The 24,695-nt window shown below is 36.2% G+C and overlaps 1 protein-coding gene across 2 annotated transcripts in view; it reads right to left on the bottom strand.

Annotated features, from left to right (window-relative positions):
* Positions 1 to 4,067: 4,067 nt before the first annotated feature.
* LOC308358126 (protein EURL homolog) overlaps positions 4,068 to 24,695 on the bottom strand; it is a 31,149-nt gene continuing 10,521 nt past the window's right edge. For both annotated transcript variants that reach the window (XM_080828171.1, XM_080828172.1), the window contains exons 3-5: positions 10,294 to 10,830; positions 8,544 to 8,606; positions 4,068 to 7,262 (exon numbers count right to left, since the gene is read on the bottom strand). In XM_080828171.1, coding sequence (XP_080684297.1) covers positions 7,096 to 7,262; positions 8,544 to 8,606; positions 10,294 to 10,830 — 767 coding nt within the window. In that variant the 3' untranslated portion in view covers positions 4,068 to 7,095. The remainder of the gene's footprint in view (positions 7,263 to 8,543; positions 8,607 to 10,293; positions 10,831 to 24,695) is intronic.

Genomic DNA, 24,695 nt, shown 5'->3' with positions numbered 1-24,695 from the left:
CATTTTCAGTTGACCCAACAGGCAGACCAGGTGGTCCTGAGGGCTTTCAGCAGTTCACTTTTAGAAACCAACTGTGTTAAGATCTCAGAGCAAGAGGGCATTGGACAGGGGTGCCTGGATGGCTCAGTGGGTTAAAGCCTCTGGGCTCAGGTCATGATCTCAGGGTCCTGGGATCAAGCCCCGTGGTGCTCTCTCTGCTCAGCAGGGAGCCTGCTTCCCTTCCTCTCTCTCTGCCTACTTGTGATCTGTCAAATGAATAAATAAAATCTTTAAAAAAAAAAAAAGGGCATTGCACATGGACCCAGTGGATGAAGTGAGGAGTAACTGACTTCTCAGTTACAAGCCAGGGAAAGCAACTAGTTGACTTAGGTGGAAAAGGAATTTATTCAATGGGCAGAGATCACCCAGAAGGCTTGGAAACTAGCGGGAAGAAAACATCCAAGATTCATGGGCAGATTTACACAGAGCAATGGCTACTCAATACTAGGTGCCAGGAGCTTACCTGCTGCCCTCACTGGATATTGGATACCGGGTGTTTCTCCAATTGATGGACACTGCTGTTCTCAAGATGGATCCTCTCCTACCCAGACTCTCTGCTCTGCCAATCAGGGTAAGGTGTCTCAGATGCAAGAGAGGTTGGGATTAAGTTTTTGCTTCTAGAGGTGAAGGTGGTTTGTGCCATTTACTTTTATTTTTTTGGTTTGTGCCATTTGAACAACGGAATGGAATTCAGATGCAGAGCACACACACACACACACACACAAAAAGAGAGAGAGAAAAAAAACCACTAACACAAACTTGCATGTCATGTGTAATTTAAGATAGTAGTGATCTAAGATATCATCTGTATCAGAAACCAGAAAATCTGTAAAACCTTTTACAGTAACTCAGAATACCAATATATGTGATATGAAAAGGACATTATTCTGCCTGCTGCTCTCCCTCCCTTCTATCCAACACATGCACACTTACTTGCTAGGCTCTAAGATACCTGCAAAGAATTCCAGGCCCTATAATGACATTTAAAAAATGAGGGAGAACAAATCATTTTATAAGAATTCCCATGAAGGCTTAGAAAGTGGGCAGGAAAAAAGGTGATAAAGGAGCAGTAGGCTTGCATTTTACCTACTATTTGCTCTAGCTTGGTGAATTCAGGCTTAGAAAAGTGAAGTGACCAACTTCCCTTAACATCACAAAGTAGTTAAAGCTAGACAGGAGAACAATGTCATTTGTGGTCTGGTGCTCTTTCCAGGACGTTCTCCAAACCAGACTCAATTGGTCTTCATTGCCTCCTCTGGAAAACAAAGTGGTGTGACTTAGACCGTTAGACATTCAAAAGAGCTTCAAGGATGGTTCTTGTTCTCTTAGCAACCCATTAAATGTTCCAGTTCTTCATCATCCCTTGTTTTGTATTCTGCCTCTGATCTTTTGTATAACTGTCCTTGTTTCCTAATTTTAAGCTAACCAAAAGGATATACCTTATTTTAAAAATCATTTGTGGGGAATAATAGTTAATTGTAAATAGAGTCATGATGCTAACCATAAGTGACCTTGAATACTTTAATTTCTAATTTTCTTTTCACAGCCAATTTAAACGTATTTGCAACAGCTTTATTCATATTAGCCCCAAACAGGAAATAACTCAAATGTCCATCACAGGTGAATGGATAAACAAATTATAATACATTCATACAATAAAAGAACACTAGTCAGAAAAAAAAAAAATAAAAGAAGTCACAACTAACTAGTGATCTGAGTTACTATGCAAGAATTTCAAAGCATCCAGTTGAGTGAAAAAAGCCAGAGGCAAGTGACTATAGTACATCCTCTGTGATAACATTTATGTGAAGTCCTGAAGCAGCCAAATGCAAGTTATGGGGCTAGATATCAGAACAGTGGAAGGGAAACAGGGAATGCTGACACTAGCAAGGGGCGCAAAGGTTGACGGTTCTCCAGTTACATATATTTGTTAAAACTCAAACACCACACATAAAATCTGTGTATTTATTGTATGGAAAGTACACTCCAATTTAAAAAGTTGCCCAGACATCTAACAAGCCACAGGAATCTTACTTCCTGTTTCTGGGCTCTTGGGACAGAGGCAATAGTTAACTATCAAAAAGAGATTTTCACAAAGCATTAAGATAAACTGTTAGAAAATGATGGTTAAGTAGATGCCCTAAGCCTGCAAAACCAGACCCTTCTTATAGGTCAACAATTTAAGAAGAAAAAAGTACATTTAAAAATATACCCTGAAGCTAACCGATAACAAAATATTATTTTATTGTTGCAAAATTAAAAAAGTAGACAAGCATATGTAGTTACAGTTCCAAGGCAGAACAATACAAATATATAAATTATTGCAGTTTTAAAAGAAAAAAATACAAGGTAATGTCTAAAACGCTTTTAAACGGACTTGTTTTTCACCACTACAGTTTCATTTTCTTTTCCCAAAGACCCTAACACAATTCTGTAAAGTAAATTTCTAACAACAAAGAGAGACCAGGTTCAATGGCCACAGTATAGGTTACTCAGATTTAAAACAGGGTTAACACACGCATACAAACTATAAAAGTAGGGATGATGGCACTTAACAGAAATCGCTATGGAACATTTTCTAAATTGCCACTTTTGGAGGCAGCAGAATGGAAATAAATACATGTTTGAAGAAAAACACATTTACTAAAATTCCCTTTGAGAGGTGTGCAGTTGAGGGGAAGTCCAACTAACACTTTTTGGGAGGGGGCGAGGGCTCAATATTCATCTTCATGATTTTTTGGTTTTCCTTTGGTAAGCTTAAAATTGTGTACCAATTCAATATTGCCAAAACACATTAATAATTTGGGTTCTTTTTAAACTAACAAGAATAGGGAATGTATATGTTACAAACTACGTGCTAAAAAAAAAATCTTAGTGCTAGAGAACTGCTACGATTGCTTCATAGCAAGGTAACCAAGTTGCTGAAGGGGTGAGACTAAATTATAGCAAGAGCAATTAGGAAGGGATGAAGTGAAGGCAAACACTGATGTGTCGGACAAGACCTCGTTATTCCGCAGTATAGAACCCTCCTCCGACACCCCTTTGCTTGTGCCAGAGCCCTAGTACCTTATTATTCTGCTAAATAAACTCTTTCCCACCCTACCAGAAAACTTAATGTGCCAAGAATAACCTGTTGAAGGTTTTATCTCTTACTGATTCTCACCACAAATTTCCTCAAATAATTATTTCCACCAACCTTACGTTAAAAATGCAATTAAACACTGAAATGATAATTAATTGCCCTTGCTTTATAGTTGCATATGAACAACAGATCTTTAAAAAGTTGGTAGGGTACTAAGCTTTTTATTAAGTACTTAAAAATACTCAGATATCTTACTTTAGCATAAGCAATATCCCAGGAAAGCAGGAAAAAAACACTATAAGAACTTTACATTGTACCATTTGAAAATTTTCATGTCACAACCTAATTTTATGGTCACCAACTGAACCTCCTTCTAAGCTACACAAATAATTTATTCTTTAAAAGTTCTTAAGTTTAGAGCATATACATTTTGAATTGTATTTTATAATATTTAATAACACAAGCAGATTTCTTCTAAAACAAAATAAAACCCAAGCTGGTAAACATTAACACAAACACAAATAGATCCTCAAAATTAATTTAAAAAAACTTAGCAAAAATTGACAAGCTTCAACTGTGTAAACACCAAGGTAAAATATATATCAACAAGAAAAGCACTTTAAATCATTTTCAGTGGTAAAGAATGTGATCAGATGAAAAACCCAAGAAATCTCAAGATGCCTGTAGAGATGCCAACAAAATAGAAGACAATTTGATTACATTTTTGAAATCACTTTCCAACATGAACTTGTTATTTTAAAAAATAATTCTCAAGTGTATACAAAAATGGGCACTTTGTGGTGAAATGAGCATAAAACTTGAAGAACTAAGAACATTTCTTTGCTCCAACATCTAAGGAACTACATGATAGAACAAAACACCACTAATCTGCTCTCTGCATCACCTGTTACTGGGTCCTAAGTGCATGCCTTATTTTTTTCCTTAACAAAAAAAAAAAAAGAAAAAAGAAAGAAAAAAAAGACCAATTTGGATATTAAATGCTTTGATCAAAGGATGATAATCTCAAATTAAAATAGATTTTTAACTTAATTAAAAGTCTGAACAAATTTGAAAACTTTAATCTTGGAAGTGAATAGTCTCGCATGATCAAAATTGCTTTTGACTTCAAGTTGATTTTTTTAAACTCAATTTGTCTAATTATGAAATCTAACATGAAAAAACATTAGTCTTATTTCACTCTTCTTAATCATATAAGCTCTGAAAATGTTAGTAACAGCTGATTGGCAATCTTCTTCCTTTTGTTGTTTTTGAACCTGATGGTATATACGAGATTTTCTTCTAAACTTCCTCAAAAATACTAACAACTGCACTGAAGAATAGCCAAGTATGGTAACTAATATTTGTAGAATTTCATGTTCTCTCAAGGTAGAACTTAACTCTGTCCCTTATTTTTATTTTTGCATATACAATAATTGCATATTCAATCAAGAAAACTAGGGGCGCCTGGGTGGCTCAATGGATTAAGCCTCTGCCTTCAGCTCAGGGTCCTGGGATCAAGCCCTGCATCGGGCTCTCTGCTCAGCAGGGAGACTGCTTTCTCCTTTTTCTCTGACTGCCTCTCTGCCTACTTGTGATCTCTCTCTCTCTGTGTCAAATAAATAAATAAAATCTTAAAAAAAAAAGAAAACTAATCTAGGAATCAGTTTACCAAATATGTGGATAAGCTGCTGTACAAAATCCTTCAAGAAAAAATTCTTTTACTACCATATTCATCCAAATAAAGTACTAATGTGAGTACCAGCACCACGGATTTTTTTTTTTTTTTTTTAACAGCACCTTTCCTTTGAAGAGCTTAGGTAGAAATATCTAAATGGAATAAACCCGAATCTCCAATTAAGACCATAAGTACATGCACAATCCCACCCAATTGTTCCAAACTCAATTAGTAAAGCTACATATTTGCCAGAAACAAAGCAAACGCTTTTCTTTGGATTAACACTGTTGCATTTAGGACTGCACTATATGGCTCATACTCCGGAAATACGCTACTACTGGTATCAAATGCAACACATCCCAAACTTTTACGACTGTCCCTAAGTGATATAAGTAGAAGCACAAATGTGTGCAAGCACACTGGCTTGTAACATTCTTGATGAATTATGCCAAATAAGAGTAAAGTCAAATTAAAAAATGTGACCTAACAACTAAGCACTTAATTTACTGGCATCATCAGGAAATGTCTTTATTCAATTTGTAAATTTATAAAGATTTTGATATTGCACACATTCAGTTTAAAGCTTATCAAAACTAAGGCAATGTATCCCCACTCCCTGGATTTTAAATTCATTTTGGATGACTCAAAGAATCGAGAAAAATTGAAAACATTTTTCAAAAGCTCCAAAAACAGTTACATCATACTTAAAACAAAGCAAAATCAACTGCGATATCAATTAATACTCTGAGGCAAATTTAACACATCTTAGCATTACAAAAAGTTGTTTTCTACTAGATTGAGGAGTTTCTTTGCTTAGTCAAATACTGTTTGTGTTCAAGACTAAAATCTGACCCAAGCCAGGGCAGACTGCCAGATTTAAGACAGAAGTCATTCGTATCTTTATGCATGAAGCTGCCAAGCTAATGGGCTTTTCTGCAGATTCTTTCAAGCAAAAATCTTATCTCATAAATACATTCTAAGCACCAACTAAAAACAGAATTTAGAGCCCATTTTAATTCTGCCCTGGTTATAGCTTTTACTACATAATACATTGTTAAAAAAACATATCTAGCTGTTTGAGATGACCAACTAGTTCAGAATTCTTTGGAAACATCACAGGCAACTTACAAGAATATCCTTTCGAAATGGGCTTTTTTTTTTTGAATCAGTTTTATTTTTCTGTGTCAAGCAGTCTTCTCTTCTCCTTTAAATTCTAAAGTTTAGAAAAAAATACCTCACAATGTTTTCTTTGGGCACTAATTTCAGTGAGAATTTGGACAGTTTAAGGATTCTTGAACTGTATCTGCAGTGGCAAACAGAAGAATTTGAAGCTTTTTACAAAGATAGGACAACAATCTTGTAGCACATTCAATTTGACAGATACTACATTTGACTTGGAAGTGAGGCTTGACTTACTCTGTCCAAATTCTAACACATCAAAGTCATTAGAATGGAAATAATAATGAAGTAGAAGACGCTTTTACTTCTATGGAGACAAGGTGACATATGAAAACTAGATTAGCATTTTCTTTCTTAACTAACTCAGAACTGCTTTTATTAGAAAAAAATAACGTCCTTTTTTTTTCTTGGATACTTGCTTTAAAAAGTTATTAATTTCTCTTTCATAAGATTTATCAGAAGTCAAAACAATTCAACTAGATAGATTTCTACTCCAAAATACATTTATCTTTGGAAAACAAGATAATAGTAAAAAGAGTGTATTAAGAGAATAAAATGCAGTGATATGAAATATGCATGAACATATTCACACAGGAAAGTGTAAATATAATATACGGTGGCATCCAAATACACATTTATAAAGAGAATGGAAAGTTACCTAAAATAGCATTTTTATATATAAAATTTTCATATTAAAATATTGCTCATAATAAATAAGAAGTGTATTATGAATTCCATTGCCCTCTTAAAATTATCTTTAGTAGTTCAGACTAAGGAATTTTTAAAAAATTTTCTATTGTTTTGATAGGTGAATTACATTAAAATATGTTTAAGAAAATCACACTGTAACAGTGGTCAATGTGGTAAATTAAGCAGGGCCATTTAGTAATTATGGGAAGAAAGATTCCCAAAACGAACCATAATGATTAATCCTAGAAGACTAAGAGTGAAATGATCTGCTTTATTTGACAAAGATGTTAAATACTGCCTTCAGCTTTGCAAATTTAATGACCATAAAAAAATGGACTGTAACTTTCTTCAACGTCTTCAAAGTTAGCATGCCTGGCAGACCAATAAATGGTAGGGGCATGAGGGCAAAGGAAGTAAGTGTAAGTTTAGTTCAGTTGTTTATGGGTAGGTGTGACTTCATTCCTGTTCGCCCCACTTGCAGACACGGTAACTTGGAATAGTTCTTGAGAAGCTGTTCGATGGCAACGTGGCGGACATGGAGCTCTGAGGCCAAAGAATCTTTTTCTTGAACTTGATGTGTCAACTCTTCAAAAACTTCTGTAAAGATTTAAAAGGTAGTTGAATACATAAATGGGTTCAATTAGTATCTACTATGGCTTATGGATAGGAAGTGCCTATTCATACCCAGGTCTGGAAACCCCTCTAAGAGGCTTTGGAATTAGACTACCTTCATTTCTGAATTCTTGTTCCTATGCTTTTATGAGTCTCAGGCAAGTAACTTAAACCACATTTTCATTTCCTCTTCTGTATAACCTCGATATTAACAGTAAGCACCTCACAGGGCTACTGTGAGAAGTAAATGAGATCACACCTATAAAGTTCTTTCCATAGAATAAACACTTGATAAATAGAAACTGTTACAACTATTTACTATTATTAATTTACTATTATTATTGTGACACTGGCTGTGAAGTTAAGGAAGGAAGGTTATGTAATCCTTAATCTGTTATTAATTGAATGTGTGATCTCTGTAAGCACCTTAATGTCTCTGAAGTGGTTTTCTCACCAAAATGGGAATCAAATATTTAAAAAAAAAAAAAAAGGGAAACAATTGGGGAATTTGAACATTAACTGTTGTTAGTGTTAGCATACTATTTGATTACTAGCTGTTTTTTTCTTTTTTTTAGGGGTGATAATGAGATTACTTTTAAAAAAAAGTTATGTTTTAGAGAAAATCCTGAAGTATTTGTGGAGAAACAATATGTTGTCTGGAACCTGTTTCAGAATAATCCATGCTGGGGGTGGGAGCGGGGCAAAGGAATGGGGTGCAAGTAGAGATGACAGAAAATTAGCTATGCTTTTGATAATAGCTGAAGCTGTTAAAGATGGGTCAAGGGGTTCACTATACCATTCTCACTACTTCTGTGTTTGAAATTGTTTATAATTTGAAAACCTCCACGAAACAGGGCTAATACAACCCGGCAGAACTTAGGGTCAAGGGGTTCACTATACCATCCTCACTACTTCTGTGTTTGAAATTGTTTATAATTTGAAAACCTCCACGAAACAGGGCTAATACAACCCGGCGGAACTTAGGGAGTGCATGCATATGGTGCTGGCACAATAAACTGTTAAGAATGGCAGAGGTTCAGCTCAAAGGTAGAGGTCTCCAGGTCTCCATTTTTACTGAAACAAGAAAAACTTAAGTCCTCTTGATTTCACGAAGAAGTTGTTTTCTTATTCTTTTTGCTCTGGAAACTCCAATAGGTTCTAATCCCATTTCCAAATTTAAATGCAGATAAAGCTAATAGTGTCTTGTCACGGGATTTTCTGTATCAACATTTTCACAAGCATAAAACATTAACACGGATTCTTTACCCTGTATTTCCTGTCGGAGCTTTGCTTTCAGTTGCTTTACCTCACCAAGACTCATCGAGTTCACTGAAACATGAAAATATGTTAATTATTACCACAGTAACATGGGGAAATAAAACGTCTACATCACTAATATAATAGTTTATTTTTAAAAAAAACATTTGCACTTGGGGCACCTGGGTGGCTCAGTGGGTTAAAGCCTCTGCCTTCGGCTCGGGTCATGATCCCAGGGTCCTGGGATCGAGCCCCGCATCGGGCTCTCTGTGAAGCAGCGAGCCTGCTTCCCTTCCTCTTTCTCTGCCTGCCTCTCTGCCTACTTATGATCTCTGTCTGTCAAATAAATAAATAAAATCTTTAAAAAAAAAAAAAAACAACAAAAAAAAACATTTGCACTTATCTGCCACTACAATATTCACTGGTACTTTAGTAGGAGCCATTCATGAACTCCTGAAGTATGGAGAACATTTTCAACCCACAGTAAGAAACATTTTACGTCACTCCCAATATGCCTCCACCACCTGAATCAAAAGTTATGCCAGAGAATACTTCGTATTATATCCATTGGATTCTGTTATTTCCCTTTGTTTCAGTTTTTAAAAAGTGCTAGAAGTCACTACTCCTCAAGTTGATTATACTTAAGCACTACATAGTTCATGACGCACAGCTGGAAAAACACAAAAGTACCACGGAAATAGTTTGAAAAACTGAATTGTCTACCTTGTTATGTAACCTTAGGTAATTCATATGTAGAATCGAGAAATTGCATAAAAATATACCCAAAGTCCTGTCAAGCTCTAAAATCCCTTGACTTAGAGTCAAAAAAATTATCTCTGAGCCAAGCTTTGGGGCGCCTGGGTGGCTCAGACGTTAAGTGTTTGCCTTTGGCTCAGACCATGATCCCAGGGTACTGGTATCGAGCCCTGCGTTGGGATCCCTGCTCAGCAGAGAGCCTGCTTCCTCCTCTCCCACTCCCCCTACTAGTGTTCTCTCACTGTCAAATAAATAAATCTTAAAAAAAAAAAAAAAATTGTCTCAGCTTCTGTGAGTTTTTGCAGAAATAAATACAAACTGAAAGGCTCACTTTTCCCAACTTTAAAATAAGTGCACACACTACCTTTGTCCTTTAGTGAAATGTCAGATTGTGGCTTTTGAAATGCCACCCCCAGTCAGTTAATATTGTAGGGATGAGCAATGGAGACAGTGTGTGTAAGCCAATGCTTGAAGATGTACTTGTAAAACTACAGGAACTCTGAACTTCCTTCTGTTTGTCAATTGCATTTAATTTAATAAATTTAAAATGGCAAAAGATATGAAGGACTGTAGAATTTGAATGCTTTATGACATAATAAGGAGTATTTCAGAGAACTGATGAAGAATCTAAGACATCTCATTTTTGGGGGAATAGATGAGGAAAGGGCAGACGGAGAGAGAGAGAATCTTCTTGGGGGGCAGATGGGGTGGAGAGACAGACTCTTAAGCAGACTCCACGCCCAGCACAGGCCCAACACAGGGTTTCATCTCACAACCCTGAGATCATGACCTGAGCCGAAATCAAAAGTCAGACGCCTAACCGACTGAGGCAACCAGGTGCCCAAGACACCTCATTTTTGCTAGGGTGATCCTGTCATTTAATTAAGCTATAAAAATCTGTAATTCTACAGCCAAATTCTTGAAATACCACATGTATAAAAATGTAAAAAGAAAATAAAGTCACCAAAACTGCAATCATTACCTTTCTCCCCATTTTACTTACATTCCTCTCTGCTGTACCGTGGATGTTGGGTCCGGACATCAGTCTCCGAATTAGAGATTATCTCTTCTTTTTTCTGTGCCTGGTTGTGACTGTGAGGCCACAATACACTGTTGTGGCATAGACTGGCACCCGAATCTTGCAACACTGCAAGCCCAAAGTCTGTACTTGCCCTCTGCTCCAATATTCTTTGTGAACAGTTCAAGAGCCCGCCTGTACTTCCATCTATCCACTTTGCAGAATACTTTGGGACTTGGGAGTCAAACTGTGGGAGTAACTTCTTATCTGGCTTATGCCTGAAATTTAACAAGTGATGCTGGGGATTTTTAGAACATTCAGAATCAGAATCCAGATCCTTATTTTGTGCATACTGTACAATCCAGTTTATCTTCTTACTCAAAATGGTTTTAACTTCTTCATAAGTACTTTTTGAAAGTTTAGATCGAGGACAATCCTGGTTTGCAATCAAATGGTATTTTTCAAAGCAGTCTTTATGGCCCCTTAATGATTTGGTGTGCAGGAGATTTGATTTTGGTACTCCTATAGAAAAACAAAGAAATAGAAGACTTAACATTTTGTTTAAAAGTTGCAATAAGATTATACAAAAATCTTAGTAAAATACAGACGTCAGTTTGTGGTAGTTTGTATATTAAAGGAAAAATGCTAAAGAATATTGTTAATAATATAAAACATGGTCTAATAATTTCTTTTCCAATTGAACTATATATTTAGTAAAACTAAATTCTTATAAATAATAAAGGCCTTTCTAAGGATGTTGGTCCAGAGGTATGCTATTGCATAGAATTATAAAAAAGTACTACCAAGCCATCAATTTACATTTACAAAATGCTGGTCTTTACAGTATGGTGCTTTGTTCACTACTTCTCCTCCAAGTACACACTTGTAAAAATTTCTATTGTAAGGCTCTATAAGAGAAATGTGTGACAATTTTTTCCCAATAAACACACAATCATGTTCTTAGTTATGTTTCACTGGATACACCAGAATCAGAAAAATACACACTAATGAAAGCCTCAAAAAGTCAATGAACTGGTTAGATTATTTTTTTAAGAAAATGAAAGCATCTAAAATGTCTTCACATTTCTGTTTTAGCTTACTAAAACTTTATCAAGATAATTTTACCTTTTAGAAGAAACACATTATACACAATTATTTTTCATACAGCAGTAAAGTCAATCCACTAAGATACAATAACCAGTATAATTCTTTAACTCACAAATGTTTATTATATACCGTAAGTAGCAGAAATAGTCTTATTACACTTTTCTTTCTCGCACCATTTAAAAAAAAGATTTATCTTATTTATTTATTTTAGAGAGAGAGAGAGAGGGAACGTTGAGTGTGGAGAGGGTTAGTGGGAGAGGGACAGGCAGACTGCACTGAGCATAGAACCCAATGCAGGGCTCAATCTCATGACCCTGAGATCACGACCTGAACCAAAATCAAGAGTCAGATGCCAACTGACTGAGCCACCCAGGCACCCTTCTACCTCCCAAGTTTTAAATAGAGCTTAAGTAGGTCATTTCAATTGTTTTTTTTAGATACAGGTTATTGAATACATTTCAAATAACACAATACATTTCTTAACACAGAATATACTCATACATTTTCACAAATTCAAACTGTATTATTAAAGTCAAACAGCAGTGCTTTTATACTGACGGTGAATAAGGGATGGGGAGCTGAAATTTAACACCTGCCAGAATTAACCAGTGTAAATCTGTTTAGTGTTGACAACAGGGTTAAGTAGAGAGCCACTCAGGTGCTAGGTTAAAAAAAAAGAAAAAAGGTTTTAGCTGACTCCTCAGTAATTTTTTTAATTACATTCTGCATTCATCCTTTGCTTTAAAAATTGAAGCTGTAACAACTTTATTAACTGAACTCCAAACTCTGGGCCTAATAGTAAGACAATGAAGTATTTGCACTTTAATGGTATTAAGCCAGGTATAAAAGTGCTTGTATTAATTTATTCTAAAATGCTGTACATCAGCCAACGGTGGGACCTGCTGAGTTTGCCAAAACCAGTGCAAATGGGCTACTGGTTCCTCCATAAGCAAGCTATGTGAGTGCACCTCCTGAGCAGTGATAATGTAATAAGCATATGGGAAATTCAAATATCTCAGACTTGTGTCTTCCACTGAGCACAAAAACTTAACTTAAACTGACTTTCATACCCATTTCATTTACGCCTTTGCTACTTGTATTGCAGTTGTGTGTGTGGGTATGTTTCTTTTTTTTAACCAGTTATTGTCTGATTAGGTCAAATTTCCAGCAAAATTAAGATATTTAAGTGCAAACTCTCAAAGCTCTATTTGATAACATAGTGTACACTCTTGAGATTGCTGTACATTAACACAAAAAGGAAATTTACTTATTGGCTTATTAGAATAAAAACATTAAAGTTTTATTATATATGTTTAAGACCAAAAGTAAGATAAAAAGTAGGTAGTACAAATTATAGACCAAATTAATAGCTCCACTCTGCTATTTGATTCTAATACTACTACTCTGGATAAACAAACAGCAGGTAGGCAGAGAGAACCTGAACTTGCTTATTTTACTAATTGGAAGATTGATTAAAGAGCTGCCTTACTCTGCAGCTTCCCTTCAGTCTCACTGCCAACATATGGCCATAGCCAATTTCTGAAACAGTCAACTGTCTCGTTAGCCCAAGGCCACAGCTTAATCCATGGAGCAATGATTTAGATGAATCTAATAAACATAGTACGTTATAGGTTTCTCCTTCTGTCTAATATGAAAGGAAATTCTTTGGCAAATAAAATGGGTTCTAAATTATGCTACAGAAATTACTTTTTTGCTGTTACTTTTGTGGGCTTTTGGTATTTATGTAGAAACTTCAAAAACTTATTGATAAAAAAAAAATTATACGAAATGATGAATTTTGTGATATACCCAGCACTTTAACAGCAGGTCAGTAGATGTCTATTTGAAGAATAAGGTGGGCTTTTGAAGTTAAAGATTTTTCTTATCCAATGTTCCCTCTTAGTAATTTGTGGAATACAACTTTTCTATTTTTTTTTTAAGATTTTATTTATTTATTTGAGGGAGAGAGAATGAGACCAGGCCAGCATGAGAGGGGGAAGGTCAGAGGGAGAAGCAGACCCCCTGCTGAGCTGGGGGTCTGATGAGGGACTCGATCCCAGGACTCTAGGATCATGACCTGAGCCGAAGGCAGTTGCTCAACCAAATGAGCCACCCAGGTGCATGGAATATAACTTTTCTTTCTTTAAAAATAATTTTTCTTTTAATTTTTACTTAAATTCCCCCAATGAATGCTAGGAACCCAGATAAGAATACGATTATATGCATATAAATAATCTTTTGAGATAAAGAGCAAATCAGAGAACTACAATATTCAATTTGCTGTGCAAATACATAAATGTAACATAAATGTCAGATTCTTTGAGATACTCACAAGAAAAAGTCACCTACAAAAGACATGAAAACAAGTGGTTCCTCAAACAAACGCTGCCTCAAACAAATGTCTTTTTCCCCCACTCTCGGTACCCAAACCCCAAATCCATTTTTCCTCCTCAGTCCGGTACCACAGACTGCTCAAGGAAGAAACCTACGGTCCTTGACAGCTCCTCCCCTTACCCATCCCAAATGTTTTGCCGTCCATTTCGATGGCTTTTCTTCTGCCGTAAAATCTAGCAGTACAGCACCCCAACTTGCTTCACCCACAGATCACCCCTCCCATGACACTGTCAGGTCACCCCCATCTCCTGTCCAGTTCTTATTCCAAGAAGCTTCTTTTAATCAATATACCCAGGTTGGTTGATAGGACTAGATTTTGCAGGTGCCTCTTCTCCAGCTGGAAGTTCTGTGACAAAGGGGACCATATCTGTTTTACATGCATCCTCGGCATCATGCCTAGCACATGGTAAGTACTCAAGAAAAAGTCATTAAACAAATAAGGGAAAATTTAAATTATATTAAAAAACAAACAAACAAAACTTACTACCAATTATCATTCAAAGTCTACACAATGAACTTTTGCCCATCCAAGGAAAGGGAGCCAGGCTGTGCAGTTTTGCCAGGGTACTCAGAGGTTAATGAAAGAGAGGCTTCTTCCAGTGAAGTTACTCCTACATTGAGTTTAATGGGCCATTAGTCTGAAGAACTCATGAGTGGCGCTAATTAAGAGATGGCAATCTTGTGGCATCATTCAATCTGACAGGCAAAATCATGAACTTCTCCGTTGTATAATTTTAATAGAATTTACACACAGTGAATATATAAGGTGGCTGTTTTATGCCGACTGTAGCTCAATACCTTTAATTTTGTTAAACTCTCTAACAATTTAAAACCCGAGTTTTAAGGTTCAATTTGAAAGTGTTTGTTTTATAAACATGGCTTAAAATATCCCACACAGTAGCAGAGTTAACAAAAAATTCAAAAATATAATATAAAAAGTAAAAGTATAACACATTATACTTTTACATTATACTAAATATAAAAAGTAAAAGTATAATACATTATACATATATAATACATTGACTACTTCGTATATTTGAACAGATAGATTACTTTTTAGTCTAGCAAAGAATGCTGAGTAGTACACTTAATTTGTATCCGTGATATACGTGCCATTTTATAAACTCTTGAAGCGATTTTGTTTTTTTCCACTTCATCAGTTCGAATTATTGTAAGCGAAACAACCATTGCTATTATCAGAGATCCCAATGAGTCTGCCTACTGACTTTTCAATTTTAATTGCATTTACAAGTGTAAACAGCTCTGAGCACTAATTTGTTCCCTTAGCAGCTTCTGAGAGGGAATGAATCTAAATACAATTAAATGAGTTGATATTTTTGAGGAGCTGAGTTATATGGAGTTTCCAAACCAGGTCAACAAAAATTGCATTACAACTCCCTTACTAATAAAGAAGTTCAAGGCCAATGTAATTGACATCCTAACTATTATGAAAACTTCTTTAAAACATACTTCAAAAATGTCCTTGTAATTTTTTTTGTCATGGTCATTATTATTAGAGAACCAAGACTTTAATTGGCAACCATAATTGCTTTTTATTAAAGTACTAGTTTCCTTTGGATAGAGGCCAGTTAGAAATTTATATAGGCAGTATATTTCTATATGAACAGTGGTCTTTTAAAAAGTTAAGCTGTTTCTATTCAATAGCTTTCTTTTTTATCTTTTCCCACTTTCAGCTCTGATTTTGTTTTACCATTCTCACATACTTTGAAAACTCTCCCACTAACCCATCTGGCATGCTATCCTCATTTCTATTCTTTAAATTTACTTTTAAGAAAATTTGGTTAAACCCACAGAAGTGCAAAAACCACTCAAATATCCAATTTTTTTTTTTTTTGTCTACCTACCACCGTGGCCCTCTTAAAACAAGGATATCTCCATGCTTATATTTAATCTGCCTTTTGTAGTAACATATTTTTCCCCCGAGTCAGATGATACTCTAAATGGTGCTACAAAATAGGCGCAAACCCCAAACACTTATCAAGTCCTATTACATGTCCCATCACCCTTGGATTTTACCCCCAGCCTCTGGAAGACCTCTCATTTGTGATTTGGTGGTAATGAGGTAGGCTAAGCAATCTTTTCTTAATGTCCACCAGCTGGTCCTGTCAAAGAGCATGCTTCTCAGCCAACTACACTGATGTTACGTGGCTTTATGCTTCACACATTCTTGAATCTTATCATCTGGCTGCCTTATTTGTGCTTACTCTCTGTCAATTAGACTTCATTTTGAATCTGATTACTTATTTCATTTCCCAATCAAAGGAATGGCTGCCTCCACTTTGGTGCTCCCCAGGCACAGCGTGTCTAATACAACCGGTAGTTGGATGTAAAGCAGTAATACACGGCAGGAGCAGACTGGACAGCCTGAAGGGAGGATCCATGAGTTACTTCAGACATAAAACAGAATTACAGAACTGGCAGTATTGGTTTTCCAAACTGTGGGTTTGTGTGTTCTTTCTTAATATTTAAATAAGGCAAGAAAATGGAGTTAGGAATTTGAGTTCCAGGCTGTTAACATGCTGTGAAGAAATTTTAAACACACTGCCTTCCAACATGACCAACATTTGTGCAACATTTCATGCAGTTCCGCTTCAAAATCTTTTATATGGACGCTCACATTTTGCCCAGTTTAAAGAATTTTACGAGTTAAGGTGTTTTTATTTGATGATCTTCTCTTGGTTGCTAAGACAGCAAGGACAAGCAAGAACAAGCACCTGCCAGCCATGTGAAGAAGAATCCTGAGCTTACGTGTTCATTGTAAAAATGGGAGGGGAGCTAAACTTTGTTGTACCAAGAAAGACTGAAGGGATTAAGAGGTTAAGTCTTTGGGAGGAGAATTCCAATTTCGGACCAAAGGAAGAGAGGAAAAGCTCTATAAGCAGGGATAGCACACCCACAACCATATTGCAGACAAGTCTTGGTTAGCCTACAAGTGTTTGAAAAGAAAAAGAAATACACACACACACACACACACACGTGTTTGAAAAGAGAAAGAGTTATATATATATATATATACACATATATATATCCACTTAGAATTTGGTTTCTCTTAAAAGCCAAATCAGAAGTCTGGCAGCAACGGGCTAGTCATGAGAAGCAGCTACTGTCTGAAAATAGGGCAAGTGCTGTTTAATTCGAAACCATTTTATCATTTCCTTCATGACTGTGTAGGGAACATGTGACCCAGCAGGCTATGCAGCCGTGTTCATTAGTGACACTTATACTGTATTGAGACTACGCAGTGATATCAGGTCTGAACTGCTTTGGTATAAAAACTGCTTGTTCTGATGATGCTTTTCTTTTTTTCCCAATGATGCTTTGACACCTAACTTGACCAGGCTATTCTCCACCTGATGAGCAAGCAGGAGCAGCCAAGCTAGGATTCAAGAAGAGTTATTACTATTGCATCTACTGCCCATCAAAGCCACTCACAGTGGAGGATGCTCAGATAGTCTATCCTGTCATGAGACTAAACTTAGGAAATTAGACCAACGGTGGGAAGGCAAGAATAGAAAGTTGGAGCACCTGCTTCCTTCCCACGCCCACGACAAGCTAGGCTTCTATTTTTATTGGTTGTCTTACATGCCTTCATGAGTACGGTGGTTCTTTTTTTTTTTTTTAAAGATTTTATTTATTTATTTGACAGACAGAGATCACAAGTAGGCAGAGAGGCAGGCAGAGAGAGAGGGGGAAGCAGGCTCCCCGCTGAGCAGAAAGCCCAATGCGGGGCTAGATCCCAGGACCCTGGGATCATGACCTGAGCTGAAGGCAGAGGCTTTAATCCCACTGAGGCACCCAGGCACCCCGAGTACTGTGGTTCTAACAGTGTCCTATTCCCTCCTACCCCACGCCTTTAGCTGAGGAGTCACTTAAGAGTGTGTCAAATTCAAGTACCAAACATACTGTTTAAAAGTAATAGGTAATTGCTTATCTCTGCATTTAGCAGATGGAATTGCTGGCAACCACAATAAGCCAATACACAGAGGGTTCAGCAACTTGCTTTTCCACATTTGGAGAATCACTGCCCCAAAGAAAGATATACCAACAGGTGGACTTTAGACAGCAGATTGCAGCTTAGGATGTTTACTCCATTCTAAAGTGTTGTGTGTGCTAAGAGAAGGATTAAGCAGTTAAACAGCTTAATACCGTGAATGAATTATAAGGGCAAATTTCAGTGAGCAGGAGTTCAGAGAGAGAATGTAAAAAGATAAACCGCCATCTCTAATAACCAAGGAACTGAGGTCTGGGATGGAAAGGAGATCTATAAACTGCAAATGACTTGTTAAAAAGAGAACCTCTCAGTGAATTTTACTTTTTCATTGTAACAGTTGGCACCCTTGGGAGACACACCTACGTAACAACTGTTTATCACTAACTGTACAAAAAGCAACAATTCCCTAATTTAGCTACCTGCTTTTTAACTAGCAATGTCCAGTAGAACTTTCTGTGATGATGGACAGGTTCTGTATCTGTGCTAGCCAATACAGTAGCCACTAGCCACCTGGAGCTATTAAGCATTTGAATGTAGCTGATATGACCAAGGAACTAAAGTTTTAACCTTATCTAATTTTAGTTAAGTTTAATTACCACATTGTAGTGAGATTACCAAATTGGACAGGGCAATTTGTCCAGAGGTAATTAAGCAAAAGGGTACTTGGCACAGGAACATGGATGGAAGCTACCCATGTTCTTATTGATGGTTTCATATGGGATACTAAGCTCACAGTAGCATACAATACAAAAAGCTAAATTTGTTTTTCTAGTACATTAAAATATGTCAAATTTAGACTATTTTTTAAGTGGCACAATTAAAGCAGCACTATAAAAAGTTTTAAGTCAATAATCCAACTGACACAAGTAAACCTCTACTTGTTCCATTTTCCCCAAAAGAGCTTTAACTTAGTGTAGACATTTACTCTAAAATTGTTTTTGTGCACAAAGCTGTCATAAAAGACTCCTGAAAAGCTACTCAAATTAACTGTAGTATGATTGTGAGCTATCAGTTTTAAATATATACTTTTATGTGACACAGAAAGACTCTAATTCGCAGAACCCCCCCCCCCCAAACCCCCAGCTTTCCTAAATATGAAGTTAAAAAGATACATTTACTTAAACAAAAGAAAGACTGGAAAAAAAAAAAACCAAACACCTTTATAGTAACACCAGATGAATGGGGGCAAATCATTATAACAAAGTAAAATTACAGGTTCAAAAGCCAGAAATGTGATAGGGGTATGAATTCTTTGCCCTTTATCTCCTGAAACCTGGTTAAAGTTCTGAATGACTGATCTTACAAATAAGAAAAACAAAGTGAAAAGCTGTCCCACAGTTATTTTAAAATCTGTTTTGCATCTCAACCTTGTGCAAACATTGGAATCACAATTCTTAAAACTCTAAGTTCCTAAAATTCTTAAAATTCTATTCCTTAAGTAAATGCTAAATGGCAGAATCTAGTAGAGATATATTAGCTAGTGAATTTGAAAGCATGTATAATTCACTTACTACTATAGGTAGTAAATGGTAAAAATTCAGGCTGATGGGAAACAATCATTACAATTCATTAACCAGTTGATAAGAAAAACTAAAGCTAAAAAAAAGCAATGATAGTTGATAAATCATACTGCAAAATGCTAAAATAGAAAATTGTGACCATGTGTTATAATTGCATCAAAGTAATTCTACAGTAGAAAGAACGAAACAAAGGGGTCAGAGAACTGACATATGATAAAATTTTCCCATCACGAAACAAATAGTTTTTTTTTTTTAATTAGAAGATTACATGGTCTTAATTCAGCAGTAATGGAAGCCATTAAAACAAATGATAGGACTGCAAATTGGGACATGCCTCTGATCTAAAAGTCTACCTCTGGGAATTTAAGCTACAATGGAATGGGGATTTAATCAGACAAGCATAAAAGATGTACATATAAAGATTAGTACTGGTAAACTGCAAGGAAGCTAAACATTCATCAATAGGATAGTGGTTAAATAAATTAGGGTACAATGGGATGCAACCTTAAAGAAAAAGTGGTAGAATTTTATCTAACATAGAAAAGATGTTCCTAATATAGTAAATGAAAAGGCTGCTTATTAATTGGTACCTATAGTTTGATTTCATTTTTTAAATACAATATACTGGGGCGCCTGGGTGGCACAGTCGTTAAGCATCTGCCTTTAGCTTAGGTCAGGATCCCAGGGTCCTGGGATCCAGCCCCCCATTGGGCTCCCTGCTCAGCAGGAAGCCTGCTTTCTCCCTCTCCCACTTCCCTGCTTGTGTTCTCTCTATCTCTCTCTGTCAAATAAATAAAATCTTAAATACAATATACTCTACCTGTGTGCACATGCACATACATAATCTACGGCAGAAAATCATTTAGAACATACCAAAAGTATCAAGAGATTGATGGTAGACAGGTGGGCCTATGAATCTTAACATTTCTGTTGCATCCTGTATTTTGATTTTTCCATAATAAGCATAATTTTCTTTTTCAATGAAAAACATCTGAAAAATGCCTGTGAAGAAATACATTTTGGTTTGGGAAAGAACACAGTATTCCTTAGTCCAAGACATATTATGCTTTAAGTATTGTACTGTATGTTCCAATGGACTAAGTGAAACAATAAAGACTGAGCTACTGAAATTGTAAAAGACACACACATGCCTAAAATTCTCAAGTTTTATCAAGACTGTGAGAATTTTCTTAGACTAAAAATGTATGTAGCAAGGAAAAGGATCTACCTTCAAATGAAAACAGTTCTCCTGCCCCAAAGAAAATCAGCAGCTGCTACATGAGGGAAATGATGAAAGCTAGAGCAGAAAAACCTAGTGAAATCAAATCACAGAAAGGTAAACTCAGGGGCACCTGGGTGGCTCAGTAGGTTAAGCATCCAACTCTTGATTTCAGCTCAGATATCTTAAATGTCATGTTAGGGAGGGGTGCCTGGGTGGCTCAGTGGGTTAAGCCTCTGCTTTCAGCTCAGGTCATGATCTCAGGGTCCTGGGATCGAGCCCTGCATCGGGCTCTCTGCTAAGTGGGGAGCCTGCTTCCCCCTCCCTCTCTCTCTGCCTGCTTCTCTGCCTACTTGTGATCTCTCTCTCTGTCAAATAAATAAAATCTTAAAAAAAAAAAAAAGTCATGTTAGGGAGCTAATAACTTAACCTGAAGAAAATGGCAAGGAGTCAGTGGATAGTTAGTTCTATGACAATGAATGACACGAAGAGATCTGTACTTTAAAGACCTTTCTTGATACTGAGAGAGAACTGGGGGTGCAGGGCAGTGATGGGGACAAAGAGATTAAATTTATGAAATGAACTAAGTGGTCTTGAGGAAATACTGGTTAAGGAGGAAAAAGGGCCTGGACAAAATTATAACAGTGGGAATGAAAAGTAGGGAACAAATGGGAGAGAACCAATAGGACTCAAAGACAGACTGCAAAAAGAGGGTGGGTGGAAGGAGCAGGGTAGCAGATAGGACCTGTTGCTAACTAACAGGCCAATTCGCCTTTGTATATCAGAAAATCATCCCGGCCAGAGCACACAGCTTGAACAGCAGAGCCTAGGTAAGATTTCTGCTTTACACATCCCTGCACCTACAGAACTCTACATGGAAAGTCCTGAAGAACCTGCAACTCTTCATTCACTAATGGTGCCTTTTCAAAGCTTGCTCCTGAGACCACCTGCCGAAGAGTTAGCTGGGATTCTTGTTAAAATGCAAATTTCTAGACTCAACTCTAGACCTACTGAACCAAAATCTCTGCATATGGAGCCCACAGTTTCATGTGAACAAAAGATGAATGAAATATAAATTACATATGTATATGGAAGGAGAGATACATTTAGTTCAAGAAACGAATTCAAGACACGTTCAGAATATCTAACTGGAGGGGTCTAGCAAGCAATTGAATGTACAGATCTGGCACTTAGAAGAAAGATTTGGTTTGGCCTGGCACTGTGTCTGTGGTAAAGGAGAGGTATGGTTGAAGACACTGCAGTGAAAGAAATCGAGGAGTGCAATATGAGAAGACAAGAACAAAATTCAATGAAACACTAGTATTTCAGGGACCTGTAACAGTCAATGAACCTGGAAAGACAGAAAATTGGATAGAAATAAGAAGACATATATTTTATCATAGAATCCAGGGAGTCAAGTATTTCAAGAAAGTGGGAAATGTTAAATGTCAGATTTTGAAAATGGTGGCCAATTATAGGGTGCTGAAGAGTGAGATGGGAGGACAGAGGAGACCTTGAATGAACACTACTGTTTTAAGAACTATGGTTTAAAGGAAAGAAAGTGTTTTCACTTGATTTTTCCTTTTAAATATGGGACACAAGAGCATTTCTGCCCTTCTAATCATCCTTTTGGTCAATCTGGCAGGGTATAGAGATGATAACTGTAGGTAGGTAAGATAATGAGTAAGCCCAAGTTAAAACAAATGGAGGACAGGGTAAATAAATGAATTAAGAAGAGTGGGAGGAAGAAGACAGTCTGTAAAAAGCATGAAATTTTTCTATATCCACACTTAACTGGATTAATTAAGATCTTAATTTCTTTCTCAAGACACTCATGGCTAGTATTCATCAGACACAGTTAATAAATACACTGGTAACCTAAAAGTTTTCTGGAGAACTTTCTGATACAGTATGTAGGAATTGTATTTTATCTATATTGTATTTATTCTACATTGTAGTAGAAATACAGCCAGAATGTTGCTTGACATTGAGTTAAAAATTGTTGATATCCTGAAAATATTCTGAGAAGCCAAAGTAACATATTCAAGATTATAAAGGAGACTTTTTAATAATAATAAGCAGAAATGTTCTCAGGGTAAATATTAATAGTGTTAATGAGGAAGTAGAAAGAATACAAAAACTAACATATTTTACACTGTTCCCAATACTTAAAGATCGGTAAGTATCTTATGTTAATTTTGAGATATTCCCCAATGCCACTAAACTTCCTCAACATGTGGGCTGTTTTCAAATCAGACTGGCAATTTTTGTTCCTTGAATTCATTGTAGATATTATTCCACCAGTTATCCTAAGTTTTAGATATTAAAAATGTCATTTAAATATATTTGTAGAATACTTTATAGAGACAGGAAGGTGCTTTTAGTGTCTACTAAAATCTCCAAATTACTACATAGGAAATGAACATTAAGTGTGAATTTTAAGTAAGATAATATATGGAAAAATATATTAGTGACTGAATTTATACCTCATAAAGGGAAATAATCCCTATCCTCTTCTACTTTTTTTTTTTTTAATATTTATTTATTTATTTGACAGAGATCACAAGTAGGCAGAGAGGCAGGCAGAGAGAGGAGGAAACAGGCTCCCCGCGGAGCAGAAAGCCCGATGTGGGGCTCGATCCCAGGACCCTGGGACCATGACCTGAGCCGAAGGCAGAGGCTTTAACCCCACTGAGCCACCCAGGAGCCCCCCTTATCCTCTTCTAACATGATATATAATTCCTTTATTCTACTGTCTTTTACCTTCTCTCAAGTAAATTTTGCAATGGTGGGATTTATGTTTGTTTTGTTCAATGTCTTATCCTCAGCTACTGGAATAATTTCTGGCAGTTGCTTAATTAATATTTACTAAATAACTGAGCTTAAAAAATTGCCATGGGCCCAACCACATAGCTTTAATTATGAGATTCAGATTTTAATGGGTACGCACAAATCATTATTCTGCCTTACTGGTATACAACTGAGAAAGCAAAAATGGCAAAAAACAACCAAAAATAGATAAACTAATTTAAAATTATTTGTAAATAAATGATGTTCCCTTATCACAAACTATAAATCCAAGGCTGTGTTTAATGGGTTTATTCCCTTTATCAAAAGCCTAACAGATGGTGTGCCAAATTGGATTAGCATAATTTAAATCCACTCTAACTAGAACTATAGTTAATAACACATTTTGACAATTTTTCTGTGTTAGCCACTTTGGTTTCAATCACATACATTTTTCATATATTTGAAAATATTTGAAATTCAACTATATTTGAAACTCACAATGTTAATTTCCTATATAATGTGGAGATTAAATTTAAGGTGCTGTAAAAGTACCTTCTAATTTCCAAAGTGCTATACAAATATAAAGATATGTTGTTTTTATATTATATTTAGTAATAAACCCTTGAAAATTACAAGTTTTATTATTACAACGTCAACAGAGGTACAATATTTCTATGTATGTCCTAAATATTTCTAAAATGTTCTATTGATGCAGTTAAGTTCATTGCTCATTATCTTCTAAACTCAGAAAACTAGAAAACTCACCTCATAAACTACCCATTTATCTCTCTCACAGCATCCCCAGGCACTTATTGGGGCTGATGAGCAAAAGGAACATCGTGTGCAATTCCAGAAATGGTGCTAACATTTTCACTTGTGTTTGCACTGACTGCCTCCTTTACTCAGAACCCTAGTTCTTCGTGAGAGTAAGACTAATCAAGGCATATGAGCCTCCATGACCTGGATGGTTAAGAGGAAGAGAACAGCATTAGAGCCACTACCCTCATTACCAGCTGACATCTGCATGATTCTAGCAAATGTCAGCCTACGCTCCACTAGCTAATCTCTTCTGGGCAGGAATGACAAGACAGCCACATGTGTGTGTCCCTTCTCTCTGATCATTACCAGTCCAACCCAAGAGTTCTAAAAACTATTTTCTTGACAGATTGTTTGTTGAGATTATAATCTATATGGAGACAACATCACTCCACTCTCTTCGGTCAATAGAAATGTACATTTTCAGATATACTAATGAACATAGATGAATCAAATAATATATGGGTAGAAATAATTTTTAAAAATTACATGTCTCTTGAGACCCTCATTTCGTTCCTTGCCTCAATAC

Source organism: Martes martes (genome assembly GCF_963455335.1).
Source record: "Martes martes genome assembly, chromosome: 1".
In the NCBI taxonomy this organism is placed as follows: domain Eukaryota; kingdom Metazoa; phylum Chordata; class Mammalia; order Carnivora; family Mustelidae; genus Martes; species Martes martes.
This window is presented reverse-complemented; position numbering and strand designations above follow the sequence as displayed.